This window comes from Leptidea sinapis, chromosome 7 (genome assembly GCF_905404315.1).
Source record: "Leptidea sinapis chromosome 7, ilLepSina1.1, whole genome shotgun sequence".
NCBI classification, from domain to species: domain Eukaryota; kingdom Metazoa; phylum Arthropoda; class Insecta; order Lepidoptera; family Pieridae; genus Leptidea; species Leptidea sinapis.
In genome coordinates, this window is record NC_066271.1 from 10,987,177 (window position 1) to 11,000,792 (window position 13,616).

The 13,616-nt window shown below is 34.8% G+C and overlaps 2 protein-coding genes across 8 annotated transcripts in view; one reads left to right on the top strand and one right to left on the bottom strand.

Annotated features, from left to right (window-relative positions):
- Positions 1 to 3,614, top strand: part of LOC126965224 (GTPase-activating protein CdGAPr) — a 120,396-nt gene extending 116,782 nt beyond the window's left edge. For all 7 annotated transcript variants that reach the window (XM_050808691.1, XM_050808692.1, XM_050808690.1 and 4 more), the window contains one exon: positions 411 to 3,614. In XM_050808691.1, the coding sequence (XP_050664648.1) occupies positions 411 to 498 (88 nt within the window). In that variant the 3' untranslated portion in view covers positions 499 to 3,614. The remainder of the gene's footprint in view (positions 1 to 410) is intronic.
- A 2,535-nt stretch (positions 3,615 to 6,149) lies between these two features.
- Positions 6,150 to 13,290, bottom strand: LOC126965260 (vacuolar protein sorting-associated protein 37A-like). The gene is made up of 3 exons (XM_050808760.1): positions 12,578 to 13,290; positions 8,548 to 8,854; positions 6,150 to 7,794 (listed from the first exon to the last, which is right to left on the bottom strand). The coding sequence occupies exons 1-3, from the start codon at positions 13,043 to 13,045 to the stop codon at positions 7,670 to 7,672; spliced, it is 900 nt and encodes a 299-aa protein (XP_050664717.1). The 5' UTR covers positions 13,046 to 13,290; the 3' UTR covers positions 6,150 to 7,669.
- Positions 13,291 to 13,616: the final 326 nt, after the last annotated feature.

A 13,616-nucleotide genomic window follows, 5' to 3' on the forward strand; every position in this document is an offset into this window, starting at 1 on the left:
TTGACTGCTCATAAATGATCTTAGGGACTTTATCGAGCCACCTATCAACTAGTTTCGTTATACTAAGCCTTGTGCTGACAAGTATAGGGCTTGATGTAACAAAATTGTTACAGATTCTTTCATTTTCTCTTTATTAATGTCAGCAATTATTCTAAGAAAAGCATAATTATTAAACTTAAAATACCACCAACATAATATAGCTAATGATATATTCTTTGATGAATGTATATTAATATACATAAAAAAACAGTTAAGTGCAAACAAATTTTTCTATAGTTTCGATTCAATGAATAAATCGTGTTAACAATTCGCCGAGCAGCTATTACTAAACGTGATTTTTTTTAGGTATATTTGCATCTAAATTGAAATATTTTGGAGTGAATTCATTAGTTGTTAATTATGTTTTGCAGGAGAGAAAAGTTATCACCGTCATACAACATACGCGACATGGCGGCGATGTTCGAACAAAAGTCACACAGCAACACGAACGCCGGCTGACGGTAACTTAAACGTGACAACGTAAAAACGTGACGTAATTGTAATGTGACAATAACGTAAGACGTGACGTGATTGTAATATAACAATAACGTTAAAGCGAGACGTAATTGAAATGTGACAATAACGTTAAAACATGACGTAATTGTAATGTGACAATAACGTGTCAACCTCAGATAATTATACGTCTTATTAGACTGTGACAGTTCTAAACACGTCGAAAAAAAAGCAGCGAACTGTAAGCCTCTATTTTCAGAAAACACCCACCAAAACAAAGTGACTGACGTATTGCTAGTGTAAGTCGTAGCTGTCATGCACTCTAAAGTATTAAACCTGGACTGTTGTCATGCGTTGCTTAACAGCAAGATGTCTATCTCTATCTAGACGTATAAATTATCTAAGGTGACAACGTGACGAAATTGTAATATGACAATAACGTAAAACGTGACGTGATTGTAATGTGACAATAACGTAAAACGTGACGTGATTGTAATATGACAATAACGTAAAACGTGACGTGATTGTAATGTGACAATAACGTTCAAACGTGCCAGTAGAATAACGTGTTCGTACGTTATATTTATATATAGCTTTATACTTATAGACTTGTTTAATAGTTTCCCTTAATTCTTGAGCGAATCGTTTTCTATAAATAAACTGTATTTTATTAATTATTTATATCAAGCGCCTACTTCTTGACACTCAGATAAAAATTATATCCATTAAATTGTAGGAACATGTTATGTGTATCGCTTATATTATGGTTGGACTGACTGTGGCGAATATTTGTGTCAAAGCACTTTATTTGTTTTATGACCCTTAATATTTAACATTGTTATTTATCTTAAAATCTATATCTCAATGTTAAATACCACAAAACCTTCTACATACTAAAAACAGTGTTTATTATTTTGCCAATTAATATGAAATTTAAAATGACCATGTGGTATTAGTACACCCAATTCATTACAATACAAGTTTTTTTTTTCAAATTAAAAATTGCCCTACAAATGCAATTCAATTTTCGAATAAAATGAACGCCATTTTGTTATTTATAGTTATGATGTCAGTAGTAACGCTGAAATTGGTTCATTTACCGTTTGTCACGATTTCTTATCTTTAGCAATACAAACATTTTGTTTCTCCTACAGCTGTACATAATCTATTGCATGAAATTCCCTTCAAGATATCAAAATAATAAAACATTTTCGACATCTCCAGCAATTGAGTTGTTTTAAACACAAGCTAGTTAGAAGACTCAATATTTACAATCAATGTTTTATTGCATTCAGTAACTTGGCAGTACATAAATCTCATTCGGATTTGTAGCAAATCATTTTCCGATCATCAAACACTTGATGAATTTCCGAAATTGCTTTGACACAATATGGTCGCCAGAAAGTAGTCGATATATGTTACATTACTAATAGAGATATACACCCGTGTTACAAAGTGCTTATGATGTATAAACGCGTATATAACGCCTAAATATAGATCTATACGAACTTTTGCGTCATTTATCGACAGTTACTTTATTTGGTACGAAATTCCTTATGCGATTTTTAAAATAAATACAATTCTATAAATGCTTAGTTTTCAATTATTTGTCGATCAATAATCGATTCGAATAGTTGCTTTTACAAGAGGATATGGCGAACAAAAAATAAATCTTTTGTAAAGGCATAGTGCGGCTGCAGGCAAATTTTTCGGTCATTGTACCCATCGAGTTCATTGACCGAAATTCTACTGACGCCAGACACTTGTACGCTAATTTTAGCGAACCTGGTGATTATAAATGTAAATCAATGCATTCAAATAAATGATGTAGTTTATATTCTGTATTTATAGCCATAGAAGAGCTAAAGATACCTGTATATTGCGAATTGATATTGTAATAACTAATAAGGCTTAGCTGCGGACTCTGTCAAAGTGAAACGTAAACTTAGCTATGAAATGTATTTCGGATACTTCTCGTTTGATTTAAAAAAAAGTTATTGATGCCATTTTACTGATTAGGTAACATACTTTCGATAACAGATCAATGTTTTTTACATTAGTAATTGTTAAGAAATTATCGCCTGAACTCTTAACGATTACATCCTGTATGCTAACTATAAATTTCGAAAACCAAATTTGAGGGTAGTTAGATTTAACGGACTTGATCTGCTGATTTTAATATCCTTTTCCCTTTTTTACACTTGTATCTAACGATATTAAAACATAAAGCACACTCAAAAATCTCATATCTATACAAATGTATCACATCGATATGACATAATATAAATTTGAATTTTAAAAATATAATAAACTTTTAACTTACATTGATATTAATATGCCAGAATTTATAATAGCAAAACTGTGTGAAATTACACACTATTTTGAACTCTTTTAAAATACAGTGAGGTTGATATTAAATTATTAGTGCCGATTGTAAGACTAGTCAAAGTCACGCTCTAGGTTCTTCAGGGGTAACTTAGTACTCAACAGTCTCAATATCTAGACAGTGATATACTCAATGGGCTTAGCTTTAACAGGAAGACATACCTAGAGGGCATTTGTAATTGTTATTTATTTCTGTTTGTTTTATTTTATTTTATTTCGTTACGTGCACAATACATTATTATAAGCTAATTGGTCGGTTTAGTGCTTCCTGGTAACTAGTTCATAACGTACAATTATTATTTTTGACTCTATGGTAAAACAATCTGTGGAAATATAAATTGGCATTAACATGACTATATCTAAATAATGATATAATTAATAAAATGTGATAATTAAAACACAGACTTGCTTTTAAGAAGACAATGTTTTTTATAAATATATTAATTAAACAATTTCACAGATTATCAACATCATCATTCATTGACCGGCCGCCATTTTGTTGTAGCGTTATGACAGTTATATGTACTCACCTATATTCGCAATATGGCCGCCGGTTCCTTTCTACGCATTACAGTTAAATCGACCAATTGCTGCGTTACTCATCACAATATTATTAGCATTATCCATTATTTGTAAGTTGTATGTAATTGTAAGTTTTTGTTGACGATCTTTTGTATTATAATATGAGAATTGCATTTGTATTTAAATAAGTTTAATAAATTAAATATTAATTGATATTTGCTGTTTTTCACTTTGAGCTGTTTTTCTAGGACGATGATGGCATCGTTCAGATATATAGGGTATAACTAGATAGCTATACCAATTTAGCTTTAAAGCGTAAAAGGTACTTAAAGGCGTGCTCACGTAGGTGATAACTCACTCTAATCAGCTGATTCCATTAAAAAAACAATACGCTAATGATGTATCATTTTGGAAAATAATCAGCTTTGTAAAGAAGCTGTGAATATAACCTGTTGAAAGATTTTCAGAATTTAGATGAAGTGTTTGGTAAAACATGGACACTTCTTAACCTTTTACTTAAAAATTTATGACCTTATCATTCACTTCAGGCAGCACCCGTTCACAAGTATCGCGCACCAGGCATTTGTCCCCTCACAATATCTTGGGTATCAATTTGTTTTTTGGTAGAGGAGGACAAACGCGTACGGATCACCTGGTGTTAAGTGATCACCGCCGCCCATATGCTCTTGCAACACCAGACGAATAAATGGAGCGTTGAGGGCCTTTAAGGAAGGTGTGCGCACTTTTTTTTAACGTACCCACGTCGTATCGTCTCGGAAATGCTTCCGGCCAGTCTTACAATAACTTTTCAAGCAATCATTTAACGGTATTTCCAAGTCAACTCGCCCCTTTAATATTTAAAGATGATAGGATGAGGCTACTTTCTCCATATATCTAAAAAGGAAACGCTACAAGAAATGACAAAACGGTGTTTCAAAGATGGTACATACAAGAGGCACCTTAAATGCCGTTGAAAAAGAATATGGGAACTTTACATTTGAAAAGAAGAAGAAACTTCATATTGGATGACAGCATCAATTCAACATGTCACCTAGCGCGCGGTCCAGACAATACTTCCTCGCCATGTGTTTGTGAAGTAGCATAATAATATATAACATACAAATTATACGTTAATTTCTCCCAATAAGTATAGTTAAAAAAGTACAGAAATAATTATTTTTTTAAAGTTTAATTACAGTTGGGAGACGGGAGCTCAAATTAGGTAGAACCTGTGCTATGAGTCTCCTGCCCTCCCCCCATTTCAACCGGAAGACGTCCACTGCTGGACAAAGGCCTCCCTCAAAGATCTCCATGACGACCGGTCCTGTGCTGCCCTCATCCAATCTACTCCGGCGATCTTTCTCGTCGGTCCATCTTGTCCTACCTACGGTCCTATCTAGGGCCTACCAACACTGCGTCTTCCGGTACGTGGTCGCCATTTACTGATCCAACGGCCATCTGTCCGTCGAGCTATATCGCCGCTTCAGTTTCGCAACCACCCGGTCCTCCCACTCTTTTGTAATTACATTTTATTGAGACTAAATATAAAATATGTTCATAAGAAACGTCCGTCTATGAATGCTCCCAAGAGTGTCATAGTTTTAAAAAGGTTCATTTTTGTCAATAGCACACGTGTAGTGCCTTAAACGCTGTATACCAAACCATAACCGGATCCGCAAGGCAGTTGTATAGCAGTTATCAAATTACAAGCACATTACGGTGTGATGATGATAACGTCCACCACAATTCACAAACTAACGTAACGTTCAAAGAGGATGTAAGTACTACGTAATAAGAGGCGTGACTGCCTAAGTAAAAATTGAGATTTAGTTTAGTATGAAACGTGCAGTCATTTGACATAATTTTGAAATAGTAGTAGCAGCCTAGCGAAGCTAAGGAAAAGAAACGATTCACTCGATTGTATGAAACGTGCAGTCATTGACAGATGAAGGCTATTCTTGCAAAAAAGAAGGAGAAATCCACTACATTTTAAGCAACTGTTCGCTTTCATACATAGCCGGGTTATACTTCGTGGCATAACTTAGTTATTAAAGTTAAATAAAAAAGACGTGTGGCACTCGGGGACTGCCGCGGTAAAGCTATTGCATCGCTTTTTTTATCAACTTATGCAATTATAATTTTTTATTTATGCATTATTTTTTTATTAATTAATTTAAAAAAAAGCAAACGGGAAGTGAGTAACATGTTACTTGCAAGATTTGATTACAGACAGACAACGGGACAGGTGCAACTAAATAAAAATGCTTGTCAAACTAATAAAAATTTAAAAAAAGTGATAAAAAATAAAGAAATTAAAAAAAATCAAGACGTACCCCAGGCTCGAACCTGGGACCTTCTGCACAAAAAGCATACATGTGGCCATATGTGATCTAATAAGTAAGTGTTAGGTTATTTTCGTTACGGAATTTCTGGTTTCGGTCTCCACGCACAAGGCCCGCGATAGAAGCTATGCAATAGCTTAAAAGGTGTGTTCTTTAAAAGTACATTCCATAAGTGAGAATTTGCCCAGTTAGGTACACGAAGACACAATAAATAAATCAAGGAATGTATAAAACAATAATCTGTCCACCATCATTTGCGCCATACAATTCGGTAGCTGAGTTTTATACTTGTTGTTATAGCGGTAAGTAATACACACACTGTCAATATTCAAGCTATATATCTAGCTAAAGCGATATTTGAGCTGTATAGCTCAATGACAGACACAACTAACGAAGATAAATCAGAAATGAAACTACTTAATATATTTATTTATAAACGTATAGTAACAATTATCTAACATAACAATTTCCAACGAGTTATACATTATATAACCTTAAGATAGGAATGCATTGATATGAGAAAGATTTAATAAATTATTATTATGACTGTTCATTCGCACTACATTAATAGAAATTTTATGTATACAAAATTCTAACCTATTTGCTAAGCATATGCCTCAATAACGAGTATAAGGGATAAATAATGTGCAAAGGCACCCAGAAGAAGTATTCAGTCTCGTGTAGTATTTTTTCAATTAGCGATTGAATAAAGAAGTACAACACATTTATCAGTTAAATTGAGTTGTGTAAACTTATGAATGTACTTACGAACTTTATGTATTTCACTCACTTATACAGATACTGAACAACTTATAACACGTACGTATTAAACATTATTAACAAAAACATTATACACACAAAAAACACACACATATAAAAAGATTCATTCATTTGATCACAAACACACACTCACACCTTACTCATCACTAACACACACCCAACGCACACATACATCCTATATTTTATGAGTACACATACTTCTTAGAATTTAAAATATGCGTATGTCTGTAATGTTATATTGATAAGCTATGGAAGAATGGGGTCTACTAACACAGGTGCTATAGTTCTTAAAATGAGACTCCAATCATAAATTTGGAATTGTGTGTGTGTGTGTATAAGTGTGTGAAGGCAGGTAAACCAACATAATAACATAGCCTACTATTTACACAATCACATATTCTTACTTAATATCAATTTCGTCAAAATTAATCTTGGCAAATCGTAGAATTGGAACATATATCACAAAGTTTGACAGAAAGAAATGCATGTACAGACAGAGTTCTACAGTACTTTAAGTAAACAGTACAAGAAACACTCGTTCGCGACGCCCGCGCCGCCGCAACTGACATTGAGTGATAGCTCCTAATGTAGGCCAATTGTTTACTATGTGCGTATGTCATTTCTACTAGTTATACTGAGAACATGTAAATCTTTACGTTTTTATCGAATAACTAATAGAAAATCACTAAGTACAATTAATAATTGGCTGTTATTTACTTTCGTTTGAAATGATAATTCTGGGTCTTTTACACAACATTTTGTTGTTCTGGATGAACAAAATAAAGCCACACATGACATACTCTCACTTTTTCAAAAGAATTTTAACAAAACCAATGAAATGTTTGAATATTTTACTTAATTTACGCACCTAATGTTTTGACCGACTAGACCGACTCGGTATCACCCAAGCTGACACAATTTACACGTACAGTGCGACGTTGCCAACTTACATCAGCTATCCTTATTACTCATGAAAAGATATCGAGAAATGGACAAAGATGACAATACATATAGTATAAGAGTGGCAACAACGCAAAGCAAGCAATAGCTCCGTCCAGTATAATAATTGGTCCGAGAGCTAGATAGTGTAAAATCTCGTCGGCACCTTATGATATGATAACAATCTCTGTAAACCGTATCCAATAAGGTTATGTCTGTGCTCTATCCAGTTGTGCCAACTGGTGTGCCAAGCGTTCCTCCCTTGCTCGTCTAGCTTGGCCAAGCGCACGCTTTTCCGCAAATTTCGACACAAAAGTCTCTACACTTATTTCCCCTGCAACAAAATATACGTAATTAATAAAGGAGTTTTGCCCCGTGCTTCCCAGAGGCATAAAAATAACGGGAAGTAACAGGCCCAAGGGTGTCCTAAGAGGCGACTAAGGGCATATACCAGTGATAGGTTTCTTTGCACAGGATGCCTGCTAGATTATGGGTACCACAACCGGCGTCTTTTTCAGCCGTGAATCTGTAATATGTAAGCAATATTGTGTTTCCGTCTGGGCAAATGAGACTAAACATCTGGTGACGTGATGAGCGCAATTGTAGCTCCGCTCAGAATTTATGGTTTTTTTTTTGTTCCATCTTCTATAATGTCCATACACGTGTACTATTTTCGAAAAAAAAAAATAAGCAGTAACGCAATCTATTTTGTATTTTGATCAACCTTTGAATTGCATTGTAATGGGTAAGGCGTATCAGTTACCATCGGCTGAAAGTATTGATAGTTTCGTCCCTAATTTTAATTGAAAAAAAATACACGCGAAAGCACTCAAGTGTCATGGTGGACGAATATGACATCACGTCTATGAACAACTGTGCTTCGAATGAGCGTTTACAATGGACTTTAAACATTACTGCCATGCAATAACGTGTAAATTTAAATGAATGCTTTACTGTTATATATTTATATATGTTAATATGTATACACAACGCCTTTGAAGACCTCTTATAGGCTTATAGTACTTCAATGAGTTATTTACATGCAATACGAGTGGAATAATTTCAGAGAGACCCAAGAAATATTTACCAAGTAGAAACTTTTCAGCGATTACTTCGGCATCTTCGTCAGCTCTCAAAGCAGCCTCCTTCAGACAATCTCTGATCCTATGAGGACTGTACATGTCAGAGAGTTTCTGGTACTTCTTGTGGAGTTCTTCATAGCTCATCTTCATTTGGACTATTGCCGAGATCCGTTCTAAGACATCCGACTTGAGGATGTCCAGTGTCTGTTGCTTGTTCAGATTGTCTTGAGCTATTTCCTCGATGTTGTTCATTAATTCCTCAGTTGCCAGTTCAATTTCTGTCATCTGAGGGTTTGTTTCTAATATTTTATCCTGGAAATAAGAAGTAACTATATAAACGAACTATTTTCTTTATGAGGATAAGGGTCGATACGAGTAGGACGTTCAGCTGATGGTAATTGATACGTCCTGCCCATTACAAAGCAGTGCCGGTCAGGATTCTTGAAAAACCCTAAATATTCTGAGCAGCACTACAATTGCGCTCGTCTCCTTGAGACATAAGATGTTAAGTCTCATTTGCCCAGTAATTTATTTAACTAGCTACCGCCAGTCGAACCTTCAGGCTGAAACACAATAATCTTTAACGGGCATCCTACATACATAATACACCTCCGATAAGATTAAAAATGAATTATTATAATACGAGATCTGACTGCAAGATACTGCTATACTCAGAATCATATAATTCCAAAAATAATTTAAGTCTAATTTGCCCAGTAATCTCACTAGCTTCGGCGCCGTTGTGCAACCCATAATCTAGCCGGGATCCTGTGCAAAGGAACCTCCCACCGGTAAATGTCGTTTACTAGCTAAGCGCCAGTGCCAATGGTTCTATGCTCGCCCGCCATATACCAATGTGTTTTTGGTTTTCGTATTCGAAATCATATTTGCGTTTATTTTGCTTTATAAGTTCATCGACATTCTTGTCATTCCTCTATTACAATGTATATAGGTTTGCGGTGATCACATGATGGTGTCTGGTCCGTTCTGTCACAATATAACAGTAGCGTAACTCGGCGGTGTCCTTGAAATCATACCTAGCTCTGGGCGGAGCACTAAGTTGGTATATACAAAAAGATTGGCGACGCGGACGGCGAGTCTCAGGTAAATTAATTCGGACCAGTCTCGTCGGCGTACGGCGTGGCATTCAATGGTTTTGTCTTCCCAAGATTGCTTAGCGGCCTTATGTGTATGAAGTTAAAGTTCTGTTCTATTACTGTATTGTGGTTCTGTGGTCGGGGATAATATAATGCATAATACCTTTACTAATTCTATTAAAAAATTACCTATAACCTCGCACAATGTATTAACTCATCATTTAGTGTTTGAAATTATTCGAATTAATGAATCTACTGTACTTGTTACGATTTTGAGCATTTTATGATTAATCCCTCTTTTTATTTTGAAGAGAAACTTCTTTAGAATCGTTGTGATTTGAAAACGAAAAAGCGAGACAATACAGGCACCATTGCCAGCTATTATTTTAAAACTATTATTTTTAACTATTTCAACAATATATCCGATATCCGAGGTTCTCGAGGGTGCAGAGAACGAAATTTGAATTTTCTTTTCATATGTGGTTTTTTGTAATAAATTTTAAACGGCTTTACCAATTGATTCCAAAAACAGCTCTTAACATCAAAAAACCACGTCGATCGCCACCAAGCCGATCAAAATCGGTTGATTCGTTCGTGAGTTATCGTTGACGAAAGAAAACCGAAAAAAGGATTTTTATGAGGCTCAAAAAACTGAGTCGAATACCGCATGAAAATCGGTTCATTCATTTAAAAGTTATGGCTATTTGAAAATTATAATTTTTTTTAAATTAGGGGTTTAATTAACTTTTATCAGACGTTTGAGCTCGAAAATGTCAAAAATATAGAATGGCTAACTCTTTGAGCTCGAACAGCTCAAAATAACACAAATATATATTTTTTTGAGATCGTCATACATAAATAGTACAATTTAAAGCGTTAAGGTATTAGCAATTAGCGGGAAGTTGCATGGATGGCCTTTGGGACCCTGGTGAAACTGGTGGACATATGAAAATATGGTTACAATGTTATATTTTGATTGATTGTACAATAAAATTTATTATTTAAAAGCCTGAGGGTGGTCGCTCCATTCCCAACCTGTGGTATCATTAAGAAGGATGTTTACCACACAAATGTTTGTATACATCTACTGAATTTCGTAATACATTTGTTTTGAACATTGTCTGGGATCTTGTTGTAAAAGCACATACTTACACCCCACAAAAGACTTGGTTAAACTGAATTATTTGACTTAAATAGAAATTGCCACCATTATCACGATAGATCACATTGGTCACAGTGAAGCAGGGCTGCACTGAACAGATTAATCGCTACAATATATCGTTACATATGTAGCAGGCAATAAGAGACTTGATTTGTCACCAGCAGTTGAACAGGCTTTGTCTTCGAAAGCTGACCACAATTTGTAATGCAAGGGGTTCAGATCTGGGCTAGACGAGAGCCAGTCTTCAGCTCATAAAGTCTGGAACATTGACTGCCCGTGAACCTTGTATAGTTCATGCATTGTGAACACGGACAAAGCCCAATGTACAGTTTTACAACGCATATTGCTAAGAGGTTTCACAACACGATCTAATAGTCTCGTGATACAATTGCCTGAAGTGTTCACTCCTTCACAAAAAATGAGTTATGACTCCTTCAGGAGCCACCTGCATCAAACAATGACTGACACAGACAGATGACGATGCTGCAACCTCAAGTGAACCTTCTTTGGAGCCATGTGTATACACTTTGTCATTTTGTTTGTTATAGTGCTCTACAACTGTGAAAAATTTTTGATCCGTAAAAATGCTTTGTATTTTCACCATCCAGAACAGCCCAATAATGTATGACCAATTTTGAATTGACAAAGAGTGTGTAGCTGGTGGTTCAATATTCCCAATACTAAGGATCTAATGCCAAGTATGGCTGAGTGTGTACAACTTATCATTCAAAATTGGTTACAGTAACAATAATTTTAATGAAGCAAATCTTCATTCCTTCTTTCCTTTTCTATCTTGATGTATCTTTGTTAGACATTTTCTTCTCTCTTGCACACTTTGTTAGTCTTTATGCTAGTAGTATAAAATGGTAAGTTTATGATAAATGCTTAAATTAAATTATGTCCTAAAAAAATAATTTGTTATTTATTTGTTGGTACTTAAGTACTTATATTTTAATGATAAATAAATGAAGATTTTATTTCTGTAAGTGCTTATGCCTGTAAATTTTTTATTTGGAAGAGGAGGACAAATGAGTGCACAGGTCATGTGATGTTAATTACTAACCACCACCATCTCTTGCAAAACCAGAGGAATTACATGAGTGTTGCCAACCTTTAAGGAAGGTGTATGCACTATTTTTGAAGGTATAATGGTAATGTTGTATCATCCCGAAAACACTCCACATGGAAGCTCATTCAACAGCTTGGTTGTATGTGGAAGAAAGTTCCTTGAAAACTGTGGAGGAACACCACACTTCCAGATGATGGAGATGATATCTTTATTTAATAGCATTCAATGTTTGAAGCATTAATTATTATGACTTATAATGTCAAATGTGAAAATTAAATCGTTTTAACATTAGGTAACTGGTAAGTGGCCCTAAAATTTGGTGGCCAAGTGTCTAGAGGCTGAAGTGAAAGAGAAACCTTATTTGTATGGAAGATGAGTACCACCCAACCTCTCTGGCAAACCAAAAGAGAATCACAAGAGCATTCATTTATGAGTAGAAATAAGGTGACTAGACCTTCTAATCCAGTGACAAGAACTTTTCATTTAACAGGCTGTAGATCTTCTGTACAGTTCAAGAATTCAGTCAATTTTTATCACAACTGAACTTAAATATATATATTTTTGGCTATTTCTCAAAGTAACAAAGGTATTTTTTTGGAATTCACAACAACAGAATTAGTAATCGGGCTTTTCTAAATAGTATTTTTAGATCTTTTCAGGATTTCAATATTGGCTGTTTATTTAAAACTACATCAATATTAACTAACCTGCAAATCTGGATTCTCCAAGACTTCCTGAAGTTCTTCAATTGTTAAGTCATTCAAATCCGGAAACACCATTGAATTGACCACCACATGAGCTTGATGGTTTGTATTTGTTGTTTTATCTTCTAAATTTGGAACTGTACGTTGAAATTCTCTAATAATTGCTTGAACGACTCGCCCTAAGTCTGAATGAAGAGTATAATTGATTAACCCAGGGGCTCCAAGGACTTGGTTTGAGTTTTCTCCCAACCAGGGATGAGGAAAAACTGGATTTACGAAGATAACTGGCTTCTCATTTGGAAAATCTGGAGTTAAGAGCACATTCAGACTCATATTTTTTCCATGCGAATCGAATTCAACTTTGTACTCAGAATTTTCTTGTATCTCCGAGACGTTGTCGTTAAAGATTTTCAATGTGTCAATTTGTCGTTTCCTTAAGTTTTCCTGGTCTGTATGGTACCTGGGCAGCATTTTGGCAATTGGTTATAGGGACAAAAATGATTTGAATACAGAAGCTCACAAGTCACAACTGCTCGTACTAAAATAATTATTTGATGAAATACGATTCGTTTGTTACAAATGTAATGGATATTTATGCAGGTAGATTATTTAAATAATTTCAAATAGTATTTAATAACAATAACAAAATATTTATAGTAAAAACTAAAATCCAAAGAGCATGTAAATACTAGGTACTATGTATTAAGAGGCGGGACTGCCTAAGTCAAAGAGGAAGTAAATTGTTAAATATTAAGTACTACCTAACGGGACTACCTAAGTGGAGCGCGCCGATCCGGAAAGGTTAAAATCGAAATTTAGTCTAGTATGAAACTTGCAGTGATTTGACATAAGTTTGAAATAGTAGTAATTACAAATTACATAATACAGTATGACGATTGGCGACGAAGTATAATCCGGCTAAGTTTGAAAGCGAACAGTTGTCAAAACGTAGTGGATTTCGGTCATTGACCTCTACTATTAAACAGGCCAGTGATTTCGGCTATTTCCTTTTTTTTTACAAGATCATATTCTTCACCCTGTC